Source organism: Euwallacea fornicatus, chromosome 4, assembly GCF_040115645.1.
Source record: "Euwallacea fornicatus isolate EFF26 chromosome 4, ASM4011564v1, whole genome shotgun sequence".
Classification (NCBI taxonomy): domain Eukaryota; kingdom Metazoa; phylum Arthropoda; class Insecta; order Coleoptera; family Curculionidae; genus Euwallacea; species Euwallacea fornicatus.
In genome coordinates this window covers 6,284,525-6,307,850 of record NC_089544.1, presented here as the reverse complement: position 1 = coordinate 6,307,850, position 23,326 = coordinate 6,284,525, and the positions used below count along the sequence as shown (strand labels likewise).

At 32.1% G+C, this 23,326-nt stretch overlaps 2 protein-coding genes across 2 annotated transcripts; one reads left to right on the top strand and one right to left on the bottom strand.

Moving 5' to 3' along the window:
- Window positions 1-851: 851 nt before the first annotated feature.
- LOC136338872 (UPAR/Ly6 domain-containing protein crok-like) lies at window positions 852-8,453 on the top strand. Its single transcript, XM_066281649.1, has 3 exons — window positions 852-989; window positions 3,014-3,193; window positions 4,038-8,453. The coding sequence occupies exons 1-3, from the start codon at window positions 929-931 to the stop codon at window positions 4,265-4,267; spliced, it is 471 nt and encodes a 156-aa protein (XP_066137746.1). The 5' UTR covers window positions 852-928; the 3' UTR covers window positions 4,268-8,453.
- Window positions 8,454-8,964: 511 nt separating this feature from the next.
- Window positions 8,965-22,009, bottom strand: LOC136338850 (homeobox protein 2-like). Its single transcript, XM_066281609.1, has 4 exons — window positions 21,691-22,009; window positions 13,320-13,485; window positions 10,929-11,749; window positions 8,965-10,056 (listed from the first exon to the last, which is right to left on the bottom strand). Exons 1-4 carry the CDS (start codon window positions 21,743-21,745, stop codon window positions 9,842-9,844), a joined length of 1,257 nt encoding a protein of 418 aa, XP_066137706.1. The 5' UTR covers window positions 21,746-22,009; the 3' UTR covers window positions 8,965-9,841.
- Window positions 22,010-23,326: the final 1,317 nt, after the last annotated feature.

Genomic DNA, 23,326 nt, shown 5'->3' with positions numbered 1-23,326 from the left:
TTAAATGAAAAGGGAGTTTTATCAAATTAATTAAAAATGTTTTAATTGAAACTGTTTATATGATAAAGATATGGTTCATTAATGTGCTCAAGGCCTGAGTGGAGTTTCTGAGGTTTACACTTATGTTCAGTTGTAAAATTGACTTGACCATCGTGGATGGAATGTTGAACCTACAAATGACCACTGAACGATGGTCTCAATAGAAATACGTTCACATTCTATGTAAATGAAGTTTAGATCGGAGTTTACGGCTCTTATCGAAATAAAAGACGAAAGAGAAAAGAGCGCGAACGCAAAAATTCAGCGTATTTATTTACATACATCACTGTCGAAATTCTGCCACTTCTCACGTATGTCAACCATATGTCATATTAAGAGCTTGTCGGGATTTCAAGGGTTTGCGTATACCGATCGGATATGGGGGTAACGCAACGCGCAGTCTGTGCCAACGGAGTAATATATGATTCCGTTACTGAGTGAACGCGTAGGGAAGGGCCAGTATTCAAACCCGACAAGGAAACTGGCCTTAGGTACTGAGTACAAGATGATACTGTTTAACTGATTTATTTATATTATTGTTCCATGGTTGCACAGCCTGTACTGTCCACTCGCAAGCCACCAACCTCCTTTTATCATGAACCCCAGTCGTAAATCTCTTGGGGTTCCCCTTCTTCTTTTCCAAGCTAACGGCTTTTTGACATTCCCGCCCCCGTCAATTGCCACACGTGTGTCACTTGTCGGTGCGGGCTCTCGGAGTGGACGGCTCTCGAGCGAATAGTGCACCACAAGCTTATATTCAAAACTTCACATAAGAACGACTTTGAAATTGACATTTCACCTTGTCATTAACGGTTTTGGGCGTTTTGTTTATATATTCAATTCCCTATTTTAAATTATATTTATAACACATTTTAAACTCAGTTTTAAAATGACCCAAAATATTGTTTATTTGTTATTGGTAACACTTTTAATCAACTTCCTAGATAGCAGTAAGTACAGTTTATGTTTATAATTTATGTATATTTGTAGTTTCTGTTTCTAACAAACTTGTTTAATTAACACAATTCCGTAATTAACGCTGATGTTGGGATTATTAAACATATTAGTTTAATAGAAACCTTATGAGACTATTCAAGGCATCAGGTTGCTAAAGATAGAAGAGAGCTAATCAAATTAAAGACAAATTAAGTATGGTATTTACAAGCAACTGTTAAAAAATAGTCCCGGCAATGTGAAAATACTCTTATGATAGTAGTACTACTTGTTGCTCAAGTCTTTAACAGATCGCAAGAAATTTCCTTATTCTACAACCTTTTTAGAAAATAAAACTTTTCATCTCATTTGAGAGAGAATCTAACATTTTGGTTCAGATCACTTACACATTATATACTATTTTTACCTATACAAGATGATTAATTAATACTGGGATAACCAAAAGCTGGAAATACTACATGTCAATTGGTAAAAATTGGAGAAAATATGCCTTTTCTAAAAATTGGTGGTGTCAGATATATACAGGGTGTTAAAAGATAAATTTTTAATTAATTTTTGAGCCTATTTTCTCAAAATATCTTAAGTTAAACACTTGACAATTAGACCACATATGTTTTTAAGGTCTTCTAGAAAATGAAAATGCACTTGGTTTATTTCTTTTTTAATTTTTCATATGAAATTTAAACATAGGGTTTATTAAATAGATTTTCTTTGAAAAAAAAATGGAGATATAGAAATAAAATAAGAATATATAATTAATGGAAAAATGATTGCTCTTGCATATTTTTGATCAGATTTGTTGATGTCAAACATATAAGGTAAAATGTTATTAACTGTAAATATTGTAAAATTTGGCCGAATGTGGTGTCATTTATTAGCAATGCTAAAATTGTAAAATGTACCTTATTCTTCATTTAAAAAAACACACCTTCATAAACTTTAAAGCATCTAACCTAGATATTTTCAGAATAATGTTAAAAACTTTAATTAAGATTTTAATTTTCAATACCCTGTATATTTGAAACTATCAACTTTCTTATAAGGCAAGTTTTCTTCAATTGTCACCATTTGACATGTAAGATCTCCAAATTGCTGTTGTCCCATTGTTAATGAATCATCCTGTATACTACAAATACACAATACTCATTTTAAAAAATACTCTTTTCCTAAAGGAGCAAAGGCATTATCCTCCTTATACCTACGTCTTTTTTTTGTACAACAGAACATTAATCATTGAAAAAATTAGATGCCTAGTTCTGGAGAAAGGTGTCTTACTTATTTGATTATTGATGCCATTTGCTTTGCATGGGGCATTAAATGATTTACAGGAATAAAAGTAACTCTTTTCATTGTATGAATAACTATTTCCTACCAGCATATAGTAAACTAGCTTTACTACAAACATTTTCAATCTCAAAATAGTAATTTCGTGTGCATAAGTTGAAGTTAGATTTGCCAGTGTGAATTGTTTATTATTTTTTTGGATATTTAGGAATAGTGAAACGTTATTATATGCGTACATGCAAAGATTTTACATGTCAATATTTTATTGATCTTACATATGTCCATGTGTTCACAGGACAAGTATTATACCTAACATGTGTGAAAATATCTTTACTGCACTCAAATTTTTGCGCGTTCAATTTTTGTGGCATTTGTGAAATCAAAACATAATAGCAATTTTTTGTTCAAGAAACCTGCCATGCTTGACAAAAATGTGTTGGATATTGCAGAATAAAATTTGAGCCTTCATAAGATGTTAACAATGTGTAAAACTGTGGTGTGCCAGACCCCTCTTCCTCTTGACATTCCAGAATCCTAGATATTTATAATTTAAATGAACATTTACCTTGTCTGTGTTCTTGTTATTGGCCCTCGGCCCTCTTGCTGTACTTTATTTTTTCAATTGTAATACAAGACTTTCCTATATCTATGGATTTAAAGATATTTATTTAGTACTCAATTTAATTCAAACCTCCTTGTTTATCTCAAAGATGCAGTTAATGTAATAAATATTTAGGTTGTGGCATTAAATGTTGGGATTGCCGTTCAGATGCTGACTCAAAATGCGCTGACCCTTTCGATAATCGAACATTTGCCATCACAGACTGTGATCAAGTGAAACCTATCACATATATTTATGACAAGGACAATTATAAAACCCAGAAGGCTACGATGTGCAGGAAAATACGGCAAAAAGGTAAGGGTAATAAAATTGAGAGGTACTTACAACTAAATTTACCGAATTTGAGTTTTGACTTTAGACCTAAAGATATTCATTCTACAAAATGTCCCACCGGGAAGCTTTATTAGACGTTTTGGGGAAACTATGAATAGCAAAATTACGAAAATTTAGTGGTTTGGTAAGAGTCTTGAGGCGATCTTATCTAAAATATGGACCTTCTATACTATTATGGCAAAAAATAAGTTATGAAATACCTTTTCAATTTTTAACAATTTCCAATTTTGCAGACATCTGCATTTGTCACTTTTTACTTTGAATTACATGTATCTTGAAAATTTCTAATTCTAAAAAAGTCTGCATATTAATACAATTATATTAAAATTAAACGTAGGATCCAAAAATGCAATAATATCCATTTAAAATAAGGAAGCAAGTATCGATTTCAATTTAAACCGGAAGTGTGACGTCATTGAAAATATTTTAGATAAGGTCGCCCCAAGAGTTTTACCAAATAACTAAATTCTCGTAATTTTGTTATTCATAAGTTTCCCAATACGTCCACTGATGGTGGGACACCATAAAGAAATTATTTATTTTTAAATTATAAAAATTTTTGAATAACACAATATACTTCTCAATTTGATATCTTTATGGCATGATTCGAAAAGAGATATCTCAAATTTAATACTGAATTGAGTAACGAATGATTAAAATAGCTAAAAAACTCATTTGAAATAGATTTCTATGTGTGTAGGAACCAGGAAGATTATGGTATCTGTTGTTATTAGTAATATTTACAATTTTAAATACTTCTCTCCCATTTAGGTCAATGGTTATATAAAAAAAATTATCTTTCCAGTAAATGGTGTTTGGAAATATTTCCGTAGCTGCGCCTTCCTTGGCGAAATAGGTATAAAAGGGGATGAGAGGTTCTGTCTCATGCGAACAGGAACTTACAATATTTTTATGGAATATTGTACGTGTAACAGTAAAGACGGTTGCAATACTTCTTCCCATCTTTATGTATCAAAGCTACTCTTAGGAGTCAGTTTCACAACCGTATATTATTTTTTTCATATTTTTCGGTAAACGATGGATAAATTTAGATAGCGATTGCTTGATAATTTAGAAGTGATCTTCAGGAAACATTCATAGTTTATAAATATGGGCGTAAAACTTTGACAAAAATGTTTTACTTCATTTAGTCAAATTCCGTGTAAATTTCATTTTGTTTGTTTGTGTGTGTCGATTTTCAAGTTATCTTTAGACACGATTGTTAGTATTGGAACTGATTATCTTTTATAAAATTTATTATAGTGCCTGCTATTAGGAACATATCCTTATAAGCCTTTAATGAATCTTTAAATGAAAAAGGACTATTTTTATACCTAGTAAATACAATTATTTTTAAATATACAATAGACCAAATTGAAACGCGTACACGCTAAAATTTTCTAATACGCCTTTCTTTTTTATTATTGAAGGTTTATTTAAATTTTTCTTTGTATGTTTCAGGAACAAAGACCAAGAAAGAAAAAAATATTAAAAAACAGACAATTAAGAATACATTTTATAAAAAAAACTTAAATATCTTTATTTTTGGCAACCAAACTTAAACTCGTACACTAATATAAAACAAATAATAAAATTACAACAAATGGAATTGGCATTTGGTAGACAGTCCTTTATTAGTAAATACATTATGTAAACGGTATGGCATAAATTTAACTCGTTTTTGGCAATATCCAGATTTAATTTTTGTCCACTCTTCCTAAAGAGCCAATTTTAATTGGTCAATATTAAAGATTTGATGATTTCTAATTGCAACCTTTAAGTGGTACTATAAATATTCCATCACTTTGAGGCCGGAACTATTTGGAGGTGTTTCCAGAACTTTCGGACAATTATACAACAACCAGGTTTTAATTTTAGTCGTCTTATGCTTAGGTTCATTATCTTAGTAAAAAATGAAACGAACCTTTAGACCTAATTTCTTGGAACTTTACTTAAGATCTTGTTTTAAAATGTCAAGATAAACATCTTGGTTCATAATTCCATCAATGAAATATAAATTACCAGGACCGTTGGCCAACATGCAACCATCATGGAGCCGCCACAATGTTTTAAAATTACTCACAAATTTTTTTAGTTTTTGTGCTTTGTTAGGGTTTCTCCACATCCTAGGTACTTCATCAGAACCAAAAATACTGAATTTAGTTTCATCAACGAATATGACCTTACTCCATAATGAAACATCTCTGTCTTTGTGATCTTTGGCAAATTGTAAAGTTCAATTTTATTTGCTTTGCTTATGTATGACTTCTTCCGTATGACTGCCATGAAAGTGACTCTTATACATACAATAAATTTCTTATTGTTTGGGGACTAGCTTTCATCTTTAATTCAATTTTTATCAAATTTACTAATTTAAGAGCAGATTATTTTGGATTTTTTGCAACTTTGCGTATATAATTCAACGTTCATCATACGCATTCAATTTTTTTTTGAGGATTTTTTCATTGTATTCTTTATTCGAAGATCTTGATTATAACGCGTTATAATAGTTTGTACTGTGATATTAGATCTATTAATAATATTTATGATTTCTCTGTAGAATTTACTAAATTTATTATGGTGAATCGACAACTCTCTCTCTGCTAAACTTGTTTGGCTTCTCTGATGTCCAATTGTCAGAAATATGATCATTACTTCGTTTGTAACTTCGTCAAAACTCTATAGGATAGTAAGAAAGTAAATTTAACACTACACAATCGAATCAAGAAATATTTATCAGCTAGGAATTCCGGGTGTACGAGTTTCAGTTTGACTATGAAAATCTTAAAAATTCATCTTAAAAAAACTATTATTTTGTAAACAAATATTTTATGACAAGAGTTTGTGATAATGATCCATCATTCTTCGCCATTCTTTCTGATAGATATAAAAGAAAGCTTAAGTAAGTAAGATAAGCTTAATATGCCTTCAATAAACAAAAAAAGAACATATTAGAACATTTTAGGGTGTATGAGTTCCAATTTGATATACTGTACATACATGCAGTTATGGCCAAAAAAATAATAGTGTCATTTAAAAATTCATTTATAAATAGTAACTTTAATTATATTTATTCAAAAAATATATAACTTTTATCAAAATATTGTTCTTAAACTCTACTGTCTTCGAATAGTTCTAGTACTAACTGGTAGCTTGAACTTTTATTTGGCAGGTGTAGACATCAGAAGAAGAGCTTTTGACGCTTCACGTATTAAACGAGCATCTTCCTTATTTGAAGTTTTACATTTCCGGCTTCGGGATTCTAGTTTATGCTACATAACTTTCTCTTTTAAGACTTTTGCCACAAGGGAAGGAGACCTATTAAGAGTTTCATAAATACATTTAAAAGTTTTTCTTTGTTCACGTAATCGCAAAATTATCCAACGCTCTTCGTTACAGCAATGTGTTTATCACTACCCATTTTACACAACAATGTTATACAAAAACATAATTCACATACGAGGACATTAATTGACGAATATACTTGTATTTTTAATATAATTTATATCAAATATATCTATATTCCGAAATGCTCTTATTTTTTTTGACCACTCGAATTTTCGATAAAATTCTTGAATTTTTTGTGTATTGCAGTAAATTATAGTCTGATATTAGAATCAACAAAATAGATGATAATAACAATATTTTTAGAGAACTTATATATATTTTTAATAAATATTGTAAATGATATTACTTATAAATGAATTTTTAAATGACACTCTAATATTTTTGGCTATAACTATTTATTCCCTATTGTATTCGATATTATATGTTTTTTACTTATTAAAATTACTTAATGTTGTTTTTCCAAAATGACTTTTCTTCTATACGTTATTTGCAAAACTAAACAAGCCCACTTAATAGAGACAACTGAAATTTTGTTTTAGTTTTTGTATAGCATTTTTTTTCGAAAGAGTAACAATTTGACTAGTTAAAACAGGCAGCAATGCCTTAAAAAGCGATAGTTAATGGTAACTCATTTTTATAGCCACTCTCTCAGTTTTGCACTTAACCTACAGAATTGTATGTAGCCTTTTGTCTGTAATTGCATCTTAATTAATTATTTTGATGAAAACAATTAAAATTGAAGAATAAAAAAGAAAACTGTGAGATTTTATTAAGATTCATATAATCTGCCTTACGTAATATAATGCCGTCCTTACCCGACAAAAAATTTGATTTACCGTCCATTAGCAAGTAGTGATATACATATAAGGTGTACCAGAAATAAGTACCGTAATTTGAAAGAATAATAGAAGGCGTTAAAAGCAACATCTTTTTCAAATATATTTTTTTGTGTAAAAACTATAGTTTTCCAATTCAATTTATTAAAGGATTATTTATATTACATTTCGTTACACGCCTATGGGATATATATTTTTTTATCCTATTTCGAATCCTTCGCGTAGTTACCTACTGAATTCTTTGCCTGCTTTTTACTGTGCATGTCTTTTTTCAAATAATCAATATTAGCGTACAACTAAGTGGGAGGAGGAATGTACTGGATTTTGGGGTGTTAAGTTATTTAGTATTAAAATAATCTAAATTTTTGACTTACGTTCAAAAATGGTTACATTAATTGTTCAAAATGCCTTTCATTGTTATCAAAGGATCCGGAAATGATATTTATAAATCACACGGGAGCCGATAAGAATTTCCACGAGCTTCCTCGTAAGTTAACACCATTTCGGGGTATTCATTATTTGTTAAACGCAGCACTATATCAAAATTTCTCATTAGTTTCTAAAACGAATCACAATAATAGATACGACACGAATCGATCGTAAACAACACGAGATTCATTGTGCATCTAGCTTGAATCACGGTTAGTAAAAAACTTTAAAATAATAAAACATCCACAAAATAGTGGGTACTTCGATGCTTTTAAATCCATAGCTGGTTTCATAGAGTGGATTTCATAGGTAAAGGTACCGTAAGTAAATATAAGTTAAAAAAAACTTATTTGACAAAAGTTGTTAGTTTTGATGAGTTCTATTACTTGTTCAAATTATAACAGTAATTTCTAGAACAGCATGTATAGCATAATGTGGAGTGGATAGTAGAATATAATAAGCTTGTATATTTTATATGATAATAATAAGTTGTCACACTTATTGCATACTTTTCCTCACATGTACATCTTTTACAATTGTACAATTTTTTAGTAATTTTAATAATACACATAGGAATTGATTAATAAAATTTTGTATACTTTTTGAAATTCTTTGAAAATTATTTTATCACACTCCTTTCCAATTAAGGTAACAACCTCTAAAACGAGCGGCATACGAAAATTTGGTGAGGGAATAAAATTAATAAATGTTCTATTAAGCTTATTCATAACCAAATTTTTAACGAAAATGTTTGGCTCTACCATGCCACTGCTATAAGAAAGCATCATTGGATGCCTTACAGGTTTCTGGTTAACCTGGAGATTTTGTCTTTCGAACAGAAATTTTATTCAATTATTCCATTGATTTCTCAGTATTTTATAAAAATCCTTCAATAAAGTATCGTAAGATAAATAATTATTGTTCAAAAAATATATAGCTACCATGTACACATCACAATAAATGTATATATTTCGTCTAAAATACAACATATGTACCCTTTACGCGAAACTCCATTTCCTGACCAGTGACATAGATAGCTAGATATTCTAATATTCAACTTGACTTCTGCTCAATAAAACTCCTTTTTTTGCTAATTTTAAGTTAGTTTATGTACCCAGCTTGACTTCAAATTGTTTATTTAAAAACTTTATTTCAAAATTTCAATAAAATTACAATAAATGTATGATTAATAACCTAAATGTATCATACTATCACTTTAAAATATTCAAAATCTAAAACAACTAGCGTAAGACCATGTAAAATGTATGGACCAAATCACATCTATAATAATTATGGAAATATAGCCTTTAAGACATACCGTTGTCACACAATTCTCAATAACTTTCGAAACTGATAGATTTACTGATAATTCAATGTAGATTTTTCTATCATAAAATCTAACATTACACATATCGTGAAGAACACAAACGTTACCAGTCAAAAAATAACATGGTGAGAAGGACGGACTTTCAATTAAGTGTAGTATTCCAAGACGACAATTATTATTTACAGAAATATTTGCAAAAGTACACCTTGAACTATATACATAGAGGGTTATTTCAATTCGCTGTTCACCATTGGAACCTTGAAAACCGTAAAAGGTACGAAGATCGCTTTCAAAAGATGTAATAAAAGTATTGGGTCCGTATTAAAAAAAAGAAGCTGATAATGGTTCCGAAAATTCGAAACGTCATATTAAAAATCTAATGATCTCATTATCTAGGGGGGGAAAAGTGCCTATACGCTTAGGAAAAGGTACAAACCATTTTAACACATATTGTGTTTTAACTACCCTTGTATCGCTTAGACTATTTGAAGCTTCTCAGTGGTAAGCAGAGAATTTGAATAATCTGGTATATAGCGTGAGAAAATGTCTTTTTAATGACCTTGTTTCACGGACATATTCGATTCGCAGATTTTCTTGTTAAAGTTTTAAAACAATTATTGTTAATGGTAACGATTTTTTTTTTATTTCAGTAATATGAATGAAATCTTTTTATGTGAAAAATGACCATAACAGTACTAAAGGCATCAGGCCGGCCAGGAAAAGGTTAAATTTTAAGCCGGTAGCAGAGTTGCATCCATCGTACTCGCAGTACTCGCAGAAGTCCAAGGAAATGCCTTGTGCGACAGGGTCGTAGCAAGTGCCCACTTCTTTTTGGATGGGAACCATTTCGCATCGCCTGATGTAGGTCAGCTGATAGTCTCCAACTAGAAACAGGTACCAGAATTTATTTTCGTTATACCACTGCTTTCCACATTTTAAACAAGTTAAGTAAATTACTCAAAAATTCTTCAATAGGTAGGTATATTTCTTGAATAACTCCATTTCTTTTATTAAAGTAAATAATATTAAAAAGTCAAAGTATCACTCAACGGTTAGTAAACTAAGTTGGCGCCGTTAACTATTCGTACACTCTTAAAAATTGCCACGATTTTTATTGAGCATTTGATCTATGTCCATTACTTTCATTTACTCGAATTAAGCGCATTAATGGTAGCACCACCTATTGCTATCGCTGGTACTGTCGCGTCTGCCTAAGAAACACGGCACTATTTGGGTCAAATACCTTTGGTAATGTGTGTTTGAGTATTTAAGTTTAAGTCGAGGTAGTGTGGTCGGAAGTGGCTTTCACTTCGAACGACCTAAGATTTAAATGTTGTTATTAAATGCATAAAGTGGGGATTTGACTGGTGCATATATTGAAATTTAGCAGTTTCAATTTTTTAACGATTTGTATATGCTTGTGCGTTGCAAAATGTTTTTGACACAATATTATGTAGAAAATGGAAGAGAAAATATCCACAAGTCATCATACTATTACTAATATGATTGGTATATACTTTTACGAGAGCTTTCATGTTTGTATGGAAATATCACACCTTTGATTGTTTTTAATGGGAACATGACGCAACAGTACTAAACAAGACAATACACCTGAGCTTTCACTTTCTCCCAAAAAAAGTACGACAAACGCTAATTATCGGTGCCTGAAGATGTACTGTAATTTATTGATATGTTGAATAACCGTTTAATTCTAGTTAAGTTTATTTATTTAAAAAATAGACATAAAAATACTTACTTCTCTGAATCTTCTTGATACAAACATTCCTCATCCTCCTCAGTCGGGCTTCCTCCTCATTACAGGGCACCAGTCTGGGACCTGACTGACTGGCCGCCAATTGAGCTTGCGCCCTCACTTGTTGATAGTTGGCATCCCTAGGCGGATAATTCGGATCGTAGGCCCTGCCTTGATTGTCCCTATTGTAATCCCTAGGAGGAGGGTAATCACGATTATTCGGGTCCCTATTGTAGGGGTCCCTGTTGTCTCTATCAAAGTAGGGATCCCTATTCCCGTCCCTGTAATTCGGGTCCCTAGAGTTATAGTCTCGGTTAGAATAAGGGTCTCTAGAGCGGTCGCGATCCTGATACGGGTCTCTGTAGTTCGGATCCCGGTTGTCGCGATTTCTGTAGTCTCTGTTGTCCCTATTGAAATCACGATTGTTAGGGTCGCGGTTATTGGGGTCACGGTTATTGTAGTCCCCGAATCGGTTCTGATTATCCCTATCTCTGTCGTTGTAGCCTCTGTTTTGATAACTCCGGTCGTTGTAGTAACCAGTCGCGTTCGTCCGATTATCGTATCGAATATCTGTGTTGTTGAATCGATCATATCTGTCAAAGCTACCGTTCAAAGGTCTGTCATAGTTCTTAGCAAACGTCCGGTTATTTATATAGTCTTGGTCCCTAAATCGCGAGTCCCTATCGTCTCGGTAATACGGATCCCTCCTTCGATCGTTATAAACCTCGTCCCGATTACTGCCTCGAGAGTTTGGGTCCCGATACCCGTTGGGATCCCTATTAGGGTCCCGATTAGTGTCGGTGGTGCGGTACGTGGAGTAGTCTCTATAATAAAAGAACTAGTCAGTACAATCTAACTACTTGTGGGTGTGGTTGGTGGTGACCAAACCGGGGACTACAAAGACCGCGGCTAAGAGGGTCGGTTAGGTGCCGGAATACCTACAAATTACTGTGGAAGTCTACAAGTTCTACAATAAAAAAACTTCTGTAGAGTAAAGTAAATCAAATCATACATGCAGTGTTGAATAAGGTTTTAGTGTGAGAAAGGCATAAAGAAAAGTGGCGAAAGTTTTTTATCGTAAGTTGCATCACGTTTCCATGACTTTTTGAGCTTAAATGAACCAATCTAGTTCTGTTCAAATAAACCAGATGTCCGTGCATAAACTCAAAAATGGGATACTCTGTATTCTTCAAAAAAATTATCTTTCCGATGCATGAAGTTGTTATAGAAGATGCCTCCAAGATCGTAAAAATTTGCACTATTACATATATAACTGTGTAGTTATATTTACAATCCTGCAGGAACTCTAAAAACGAAGGCGACTTATGATGAGTAACTAAAGAAGCAAAGTAATCAAATATCTCAGATGGTGCCATTATAATTTGTTTTTTGGTTTATCTACTAAGTTTATCTGCCTTTTGCAGCGTCTTCATCGATACCTTTAGTTACCAATTATACCTCGTATTTGATTATTTTGAATTCCAAAAATTATTGCTATGCCTGGTGGGCAAAATATAAACATTAAAAAAAAAATTCCATATTTTTTAGGTTCGTTTATTTTAATTTTTAATATGCTTAATGCTTCATTGATGAAGTGACCGTTTGAAGTGACTGGTTTTAGGAAATATCTTCAAATACTAAGAAATATTTTTAATCAAAATGTTTTTTTTTTCAAATATTTGTAGAACCAATAGGATTTATCTAGATTTTTAAACGTTCGGAATAAATACACAAGTTTGTTCCTATTTGACCGACTACTTTAGTCCTGTGTTTGTGCGTCTTTGAAAATTTATAATTAGTTGATTAAAAATTGAAAAAAATCAAATAGGCTTGTTTTTACCCGAAAAATTTGTAGTATTTGTCCATTTTTCGTTTTAATACTGTGTGTAGAGACAAACTCTACGCCACATTGTTACAAAGTCGTTTCTAACTATTTCCAATGTGTGAGTTTTCATGTATAGATTTCAAATGGATAACATTAAAGATAATTGGGTTAGTGCTTAGAAACTATTGAAGGTGTAAAATGCAGACATTAGTACAACATAATACGTACCTAACCGATCCTCTACAATTTGGAACCTCAACTTTAAAATTCTAAGTGTTTTCGTACAACTTTACAGCGGGTGCCTTTACAGTTGAGCTACCAAATTTAATGTCAATGATGACTCGTATTGCGCATACTATTATACAAACATTCCTTGGATATGTATAAACAATCACGTTTTCTAGTATAAACTCCATAAATGTAAAAATTTATTTGAAACCTTGAACTCGTATCTGAAATTCATATAATATAAACGCCCAATACGAGTTGCCGCACATTGACGACACGTACATATGAACGTATGTGTTGATGATTGATTTGCTAAATGTGAAGAAATGTGCAAAAATTACCTGTTGTCGTAGGGCCTTTGGTTGTATGGGTCGTAAATAGGCTGTTGGTTGTAGGCGGGCCCATACTGTTGGTAGAAACCGCCGTATCTGAAATCTGTTACATTGAATCTATCTCCACAGCTTCTATCTATGTCGCTGGAACAGGCCCAACATTGTAAGGCGTGTCCTGAAACAAAATCGAAAGTTCATATTTACATCTAAGTATACGATAATATAATTGGTCATGGTATATTCATAACGTGTGTATAAGTTTGGGAATCATTCTCACAATTAGCTGAGCAGAACAATGCACCAACACGTTAGATCAGGTAGGTAGTCCTGCAAATTGCAGTCTTGTTTTCGCTTTTCAAGTGCTTTTCTACAGGGTCATTCTATTGTTCCTCTTTGCTAAATTATCGGCTTATTGAATGTTCAATGTGACTAACCCGCTGATTCACAAATTAAGTACACGTTTCAGAAACACCTACTTAATTTGTGTCGTCTTGTTATATGACCCTAAGCTTATTTTAATTTAGATATTTAATTGCGAAAGAAAATGATAATGGCACTTTAACTTGTCATTCAGGATAAAATCATGAATCAATACTATGAATCAGATTTTAATGGGTGCGATATACATACGAGTATAGAAATTAATTATGCATTAATTTTGTAATAATAAAGTTGAAGTAATTCTTGAAGAAACCGGAAATACTAGAATTAATCACTCTATATTATTATTATTATGTAGTGCCATACCTCTTTAATCAAATAATCGAAATGACCTCTAAATACTTGTGAAGATTGTGGATATTGTGGAAGATTGCTTTATAGGTGCATTTCCTTTGTGATAATAACTAACTGGTTTTTTTCCTATATGATAACTGACAATATGACAACACATGCATATGTACTTGTAATGTAAATAGTAAATGTAACTATGTAAATAATTCAAATCTAAGTATTTGACAGTCGTGTGATAGACAAATTAATAATGCATTTCCATCCAGATAACAAAATTTGATTTTATATTGAAATATCTTCACTTCTTTTAATGCACTGCCATTGACTTATATGACATTTGGAATTGATATCGCGCCATCGATATTTTAATTGAGCGTGATTGGTCTAATATTAAAAAATGGTTATCTGTTAACTCTCTTTATTTGCTTTGTCGGGAAAAATCCCAAAAATTTCCCTTAAAATGTTTGGGCGGAAGATATATACATATTATAAAATGGCCTCAAAGATCACCCGAATTCAGGTAGTTTGACATTTTCGGAGGTTATGTAATAATGCAACAACCTGCGACAATATACTGGGTGTTTTATTTAAAATTCTCATATTACCTTTTGTTTTCCATAAAACTGGCAATGCTGATCTTTTGAAAATATTTCTAAACTCAAGTCACCCTGTATATTTATATAAAATCTATAATTGGCCTTGAGTCATCTTAATTCAGTCTTGATTCAAATCAGTTTAAAACCATTCCCATTGTTGCATGCCATTACATGGTAATATTAGTAATGCACTCCACTACCATATTTATCTAGGACAGTAAGCTTTATCTACTGCACCCACGTAAAAAAACGGAAGCTCATCATCACATGGTAATACACTTCGCGTTTAGTTACGGTTGAGGACTTAAGCGTAAAATGCGTAAAAACACGGGCGAAGCCTTTACCTTGAATTTTCAATAATACCGACATAGTTCTTCACAATGCTATTAATTAAACAATCAACAGAATGTTATTATGACGGTTTAGAAGAAAAACAGACAATAATATCCTTAAACATAAGCAAACAATGCTCACTATTTTTGTTGTTTCATATCAGTTAGATGAACGTAATTTGGTTTTTGAGGAGCTAGTATCATTAAAAAAGGTATCTATTAATTTAGATCAGCATGTAACACTGAAGAAAATATTTAACCTTCCTCGAACAAAAAAAGATTTAAATAATTGAAGATTAAATTGACCGTGATAAGGACTTGGCGAAATATAGATATCATAGCAATAATAATTATTGACCAACACAGTAGTTTTTAATTAAACTAACCTGTTTCAGAAATTTTTTTAGTATATTATCCATTTGCCATTAGTTTATTTCTATTTTGAAATTTATTTAATGGGAGAATAGTATATGTATTGTGTAACTAGGAGGAAAAGTAACGAGAGGCGCAGCCAAGGCTAGCGAGCATCAGAGGCCGAGAATATGATTTTCCTACCAGATGCACATGCATTTCAAGATTAATTTCAAATCTGTAAATTTAAACTTCTATACAACAATAACCAGCTATACGGGGATATTTCCCAGAGTTCTTATTTGCTCTGATGATGATTCCTTGTCATATATGAGCAATACCAAAAAATTTTGGAATTTTTTTAGATATCTTACCGGCATCAATTTGAAGTTCTTGAAATATTCTTTTCTTGATTTGCTAACGATTCTTGACATCATTTCAACTGGTCTAAATTGAGCACTTAAACATGTACTTTGTCTTTGCATAAAGGTTAAAACTTTAAATTGAAGGTAAGTAAGTTCATAGAAAATACATCAACGACCGTTTACGCGAGCATTCCTTCTTACATTTATTCCTCATGTAAGTTAGGTTCGCTTTAGCAACAACCACTAAACAAGCGCATAAACAAACTTTGTGCAATAGGACAAGAATTCAAGGTAAAATCGACAATATAAATGTGCACGGTGCTTGCGTCCAACATACCTACTCTTAATGGTTGTGGTTATAAGTGAATATTATTTAACCCATAAACGAATTTATTATTGTTATAATAAATTCGTCCAAAAAAGTTGATGCTCTTCATGAATATAAATTATAAATTGAATGGCAACTGAGGCATTTAATGCAAAAAACCATGTATATTTGGGGCAAGGGAGATTCTTTACAAATGACCTGAATTAAGTGACCTCATACGCTTTCTAGATACAATGTAAAACAGAGGTTTTGTCTTTGCTGCCAAAATTATTTTATATACACAGGGTGTTCCAGAATACGTAGGAAATCTCTCGGATTCATAAAGACTGCATCAAAATAATATGACGAGTTCCTATACAAGTTTTTTTTACAGACCTTCCCTATGGAAATACAATTTTTTAAAGGACGTCTCTGGAAATCAGTTTTTCTTAAATAAGTTTTAAAATACTTAGTTTAATTAAATAATTTTTAGTGTGGTGGATGTAGATGAGATTCTTTAAAACTATATCGTGTAAACACATTTGACTTGTATAGTTTGCCAGGAACGGATTCTGTATCAACAAAGGCATTGCAGTAACTTCTTTTAGATAGCCTCTACCTTAGACTAAAAAAAAGAGTATTTTTACTCGTTACCGAAAAAATAAAGCGTTTTCGAGATTTTTTTTTTTGCTGAACATGGTTTGTGTGCTAGCGTCAGTTAATAATTACAATGTCTTATATTTTGCGATAATTTTATTCTTATTAAATTTTTTATTTTCTATTATGGGAAATACGTTCAGTGAATATGCTGGCATGCAACAATCTTTAATTCGTAAAACCATTTTAGGCATAATGCGTATGATTAGAAAGAACTCTTATTGAACCAACATACAAAATTATTTAATGAAAACCATGTTTGGTAAAAATTGATTTTTTTCGAAAAGAGCTCATTTTTGTGATGACGTGCAAAAATACCTTATTTATGAGTCTAAAGTATACGCTATCTAAAAAATTTATTTTGATGCCTTTATTGATATAATCTGTAGAAAAATTACTATTTTTGTGTTAAAGCTAATCCGTTTCTGGCAAACTGAACAAGTCAAATGTGTTTCAGTGGTATAATTTTAAGGAACTCAAAATGATTTAATTGCACCAAGTATAGTGAAAGTCAAATATAACCACAGCGAGGGGGTTGAGAACGAATGGCCGTTATATAAAGAATTTAATATAACTTCTAAATTATTTATATTTACGTACATATGTATGGTAAAAGTATATTCTTTATTTATATATTTTGTAACTTTTATTTGCTTTTTGCAACGTAAGTTAAAATAAATCAATTTAATCTTTTTCTCTATGAAATTGATTTCATTCAGAAGCCTTTTGTCGCTGAAATACCTATATTAGTGCAAAACTCTTGGGAATTGCCACAACTAGCAGGAGTTCTACAATTGATAGTGGCTTAAAATCTTCACTACCGTCAGAATCTTAATCACTTTCATCCTGAATTTCTTAAATGCTGAGCACTTTGCAATTTTTTCATCAGATAAAACCGTTTGTTTAACACCAACTGAAGGTCAATATTTACAAAATTGGTTCATAATTCACCTGAAAATGTAAGGTTTTCTTTTATCATAGCAAGAGGTACATCACCTATTTTTTCAAAATTATTATTTATCCTTCTTGCTACCTCAGCCAAAGGAAGAACGTCCTCCTTTTTAAAGTCGTCAAATACTGGTGCTAGTTGCAAAGCTGCTTGTCTAAAACAATTCGTGATTATTTGAGATGATACCTTATTCCATGCTTAAAAAATTATAGATGTTGTGTCCAAAAGACTAATAGCATGTTCTTTGTCTTGCTGATTGTTTTCAATAATATTCATTAGCTGGAGCTCTCTAAAATTAACTTTCATTAAACTTTTGATTCCCTGGTTAACTGGCTGCAGTACTCATGTGGTATTGGGTGGGAAATATTGAATGTTAATATTCTGTAAATTTGACATTTTTGGGTACTCTAGACATTTGTTACCAAGAGAAAATTGTTTTTCTTTTTTTCTTTAATTCATTGTCAAAGTTTTGCAAAATCTTTGTAAACGGGTGTGTGACATCATTTAGACTTTTTATTAGACATGTAAGAGACAGGTAACAAATTGATATTGTTGAAACAGCGAGTGTTTTTCAATTTTTCAAGAACAATTAACTTACGTTTTTCCAATCCTGTCATATTGTAACAAGAAAAAGAGTCACTCTTTCCTTGAACATTTTTTAACCTGTGTACTTTTTCTTTTAAATTTTAATGTTTTGTTCGAAGTCATATTGTAGAAAAGATCTATTTAATCCGTGTTAAAAATCTCGTCTTTCTGGTAATCTTTTCTTTTTTTACCACACAGTTTTGAGCCAGTTTTCTGTCACTGCAACTGATACACTAGCAGCTGCACCACTACATCGCCACATAAAAATTTTATATTGTATAGCTTGAATCAACAAACCTCTTTCTCAGAGTTCTATTTGATTGGTGTCAGTAAATAGCTCAAAAAAATTGATTTTTTTTTGTATTTATAGTACTTGCAATATCAAGTCGACACTATCAGCATTCAATTAGAAATTCTGCAATAAAGTCCTGAAACTTATTTTTAAAAAGCGGTGTTTGGCAACTTTACTTACAAATCCCAGAAAAACCACATCCGTATATGTCAAATATGTATATAAAAACAAATTTTCTGGAATTTGTCTATAATGACGCTAAAGGCACTAATTTTTTAAATACGTCGGTCACTCTTTGAATGAATTAATCTCGCTAGGAAACCACTAAAAATGTCTTTTTTACAGACGTTAAAAACACCTTTTTTACAACGGGGTAAATGCAAATTCAACCAAATTTTTGAAATTTCGTTGCTATATGTGACTAGTCTTTATAATCAATATCGTTATTCACGACTTTCACTGTATGTTAAAATGTATTCAAGAAACACTGATTTCCAGCGGCGCGCCTCTGGGAGCTTGCATCTTCTTAGGGAGGGTCTGTAGAAAAAACTTTTATAGGAACTCGTGATATTAATTTATTCATTCTCTACGAATTCGAGATGCTGCCCACATATTTTGGGACATTCTGTATATAAACAGTCTTTATTTCCTTGGGAAAAGACTGTCCATGGTAAAAATTTTGAATTGTAGGTGCCTAAATATTAACACAACAGGGCAATTGCAAAATTATTTTAATAATCACTAAAAACTTGTTTGTTTCTGTACCTACCGAATATTACTGCAACAAATTACCATACAAGACCTAAGACATAACGGTTCTAGCGATGGTGCCCTAATCAAAAAGTCGTTCCTCTTGGTTGCCTTGTAACGGTACTCGGGCCTACTCACAAGAAAACACTATTTTTACTAAGTCCTATTTGTTTTTTGTAACCACATGTCTCTTGAAATTTATATCAACTATTTTATTTTTTTGCGACTTTAATTTAGGTAGGGCCTTTAACTTCCAACTGATACCCGAAATAATTCAGTCCAGCATTGCAAACATAAACACGTCAACTTACTGTTACGTCATTAAAAATCGAAACCTGTTCTAAGCAGGACTACGTTCACCTATCCGAAGATGTTTAAAATGCCGAACCATTAAAATTCTCGTCTTCGATTTGATTCTGCCATTTAATTTTCAAGACTGAAAATATTACGTGGATAAAATGTCAATTTGTTAATGCAAGCTGCACTAAAAATTCGGTTCCGTGTGTTTTCCGTTTGACTTTGTCATGTCTCAGCATGACAAAAAGAGACTTAATTGAATATGGAAGCCTAAATAATTGATATAATCGGCATAAAACGGCGTTCAAACCCGTAACCGATCTCGTATCCGGAATTTCCACATACATTTCTTCAAATGCTTGGAAAATCGAAGGCTGTGAGCAGTTAAACGATTCGACGAGTTGCACTTGCACAGACCTTAGAAAGTGTTTTAATCAGCACGAAAACCGGTTAAGATCGATCAATCAGCCAGTTCAATAATTATTTATGAAGGTTGTATTATTAGTTATTAAATACAGTGTTTCTCTTAAATCGAGCTAACCTGAACAGATATATCCTCTAATTTAAAATCAAAGAAATTCCACTAAATCCTTCCTATCGCAGAACATTCAATTCCCAAGCATCATAACGCGCAGAATTTCAGGTCCAGTCATTACCGGTTTCGTATTTGTTGGCACTCATCAGGCGGTCGTAAGCAAATAATGTCGTGAAAGGCGTCATTGAAAAGTAGAAAAACACAAACAAGTATTCCGAGGGTTAATGCCCTTATCGATATTAAACTACACCATTTTTTTCGACGTTTTCTTTAAGAAAATACTGAAATTTTCGCTAACCCCCGTAATGATCATAGGAAGTTCTCTCACGATGAGAAACGTTCCACATCAATGGACTTAGGTTCCCGGCTAGACCGTGGTTGGTCCCGTGCTTATTCGTATTCAAAAACTGGTTGTAGGCGTTTTCCTGAAAATGACAATAACGATACGAAAAACAAGGTAATTCAATGCCGGAAGGGATATTAGCCCTCAGAACAATTGTTGTATTTGCCTACGGCAGTTTGATGAGTGCTAACAGATACAAAACTAGTAATCGCTTAGCCTGGGTCTTTGCGTTCACTATTGCAATGTGGAAAATTTCTCAATGTTACTATGTATTAAGGCTCGGAGTAGGTCCTTGTATTATTCTCCTTATATCTTAACGTAATTCACAAATGTTGAATAAGAATTAGTTGCTAAGCATTGTAACCTTCCAGTTGCTAGAATCTTATTTACGTTGACTTGAGAGATGATTAAAAATTTGAGGTACTAACGGGCATAAGATTTTTTGCATATATCTTGAGATAAAGCGGTTTTCCGATTTGTTTTATAAAACATTAATATCCATAAATCGACCAGAGTATTAACAAAATACTCAGTTTCGCGCTGGTTCATCAATATTCCTCAGCAGCTGCTTTTAAATTCAACTTATGAGAGATCCATACATTTTTCTATGTTTTAGATTAACAAAAAAAAATTCGAAAGTGCGTCTCCAGTTTTCTTTGAAACTTGCATTGAATATTTACAAAATCTGACAGTAATATCGAATAATAGAAGTTTTTACCAATAGACAAAATAATTGATATCTACTGATTTTATAATATGAATATATTATAATGATTTTCAAATATTTTATATAATCATGAAATGATATGTGGTACTTCGGAATTGAAGATACAAGTTGTTCAGTACTAAAATATGAAAATTTGGAATTGCAAATAAAAGTTGGTATGAAGCAGATTCTTTATTTCCAACTTATATAAGACCATACGTAATTTTGCAAACCCACTTAAGAACAATTTATTAACATACGCGTAATATCATACAAACAGAGCGTTGTATCTTTAAACAACGAGAAAAAGGTGTGTCAATATGCAACTTATTGGCATTGAATGCGTATTAAATGGCGCACTCTTGCCCAACACACGGTGAAATCTTGTGATCGCGCCTTTGGTAATTGCGATGACGAAAACACCGTGTCACAGAATATTTCCTCGGAAACAATTTACCATTAATGCTTCATTAGAAAATGTACCTTAACGAGAGCTAAATGAGTGAATCACTTCAACAATGGTTTTCAACAGGTCCCTCTCATATGAAAAGGTTAAAAAATTCTTGTTTAAGTAGGTACTTACCGTCATGAACACTAAATCCTAAAATCAGCACAGCACTAACGGCAAACATATACATTTTGTCCTTCTGTGCAACAAGAAAAGTTCAAAAACTAAACAATTCGAATTGGTACCACCAGCGTGATTGAAACATCGGCCGCCAGGTAGCCACACCGTATGCGCAGTGTTAAGTGACCAAAGAGCCGTAAACAAGCACCACTGCTTACGTAATGGGTGCGCGATTATCCAAAGGTAGATCTAGCACCGTAGACACAGAAGGAATGTCGTCATGGTACGTCCAGCGCGGACACACAGGTAGCTTTTGGTGGTACCCATTACTTCGGCGAATGTTAAAGTTGGAACTCAGTTTCCTCCCACTACTCATTTATATTGTAAGTGGATCGAAGGGGAATTTTGTTTTCGTACGGCAGCGTACTGTTTTGGTTGATGTTGCGATTACATCGATGGCTTTGATAGTTTGTTTTGTATGCACGGTACCATTACATACTATGAAATGTTATTATTTAGTTATATACAGAGCGGACATTTTATGCATGCATAAGTTCTTTAAAATAGTCAAAGTTTTGTTGTGTTTAGATAATTTCCAGTCAGTAAAAACAATAATATAACGGATGTTTATTACTAATTAATAGAAAATGGGAGGGCCTCATATAATTAATTACAAAATTCTAGATTCATGTTAAAGTATGTATATCATGCCGAAATCAAAACAATACATCCATTGATTATTAATTACTATTTAATATGGTACCTCTAACATTAATTGTCTGAATATGTATACTATTTATGTCTCACTTCTGATACATAACGATTTTTCTGCTGTTTTGGGTACAGACTAATTGAGCGTACGAGCTATTGTACTATACCATTGACATTGATTGGTCCTTAAGAGTGTATCATAATCATGTAAGCGTTTGTTCCGAAATTGCGTGTATAAATCTTTACATTGTTTTTCGGTCATGCCATATCAATAGCAGGAATTTATTGTTAGTATCATGGCAATGTTATTATTCAATCTTCCATCCTGTTTCCTTTATTTAAACGAAGCAAAGATTAAGTAGGAATTCCGATGACCGAATATCCCAGTTAGAACCAAAAATTTTTAAAAAATTCTGAACGAAATATTGTTGAATTTTTGCATAGAAAATCAAATTTAACAGCCTAAATATAGCTGAAACCGTACATAAGCAGACTCATAATGCTCATTGAAAGTGTTTGAAATACATATATACATACTATACAGTTTGAAAAGAGATAAAAATTAAATATATACCTTTCTACTTCCATAGTCCCACCATTCGAAAAATGTCGGGAAAATTTTGGAGGCGTTTTTTGTTATCTGGTTGAGTTGTATTGGTCTTACATTAATTTGAGATATTTTTAGTTAAGCTTGGCAGTATTGTAAACGCCACATTCTCTTCTACAGAGACATTTGGAAAATTCCGAAATTAGACATTACAATGGCCCTATAACTGAGGGTATTTTCAATTCCACAGAATTTTAAGAAGGAAAACAGTTTGGTGTTGAATTTTAAGCATTCGAAGTGAGCACTAACGTAATTTTAAACTCATTTTTTCTCTGAACTTGAGCGTAACTCTCTTAGTATTTTTAACTTCAAATTTGAATATATCTACAAATA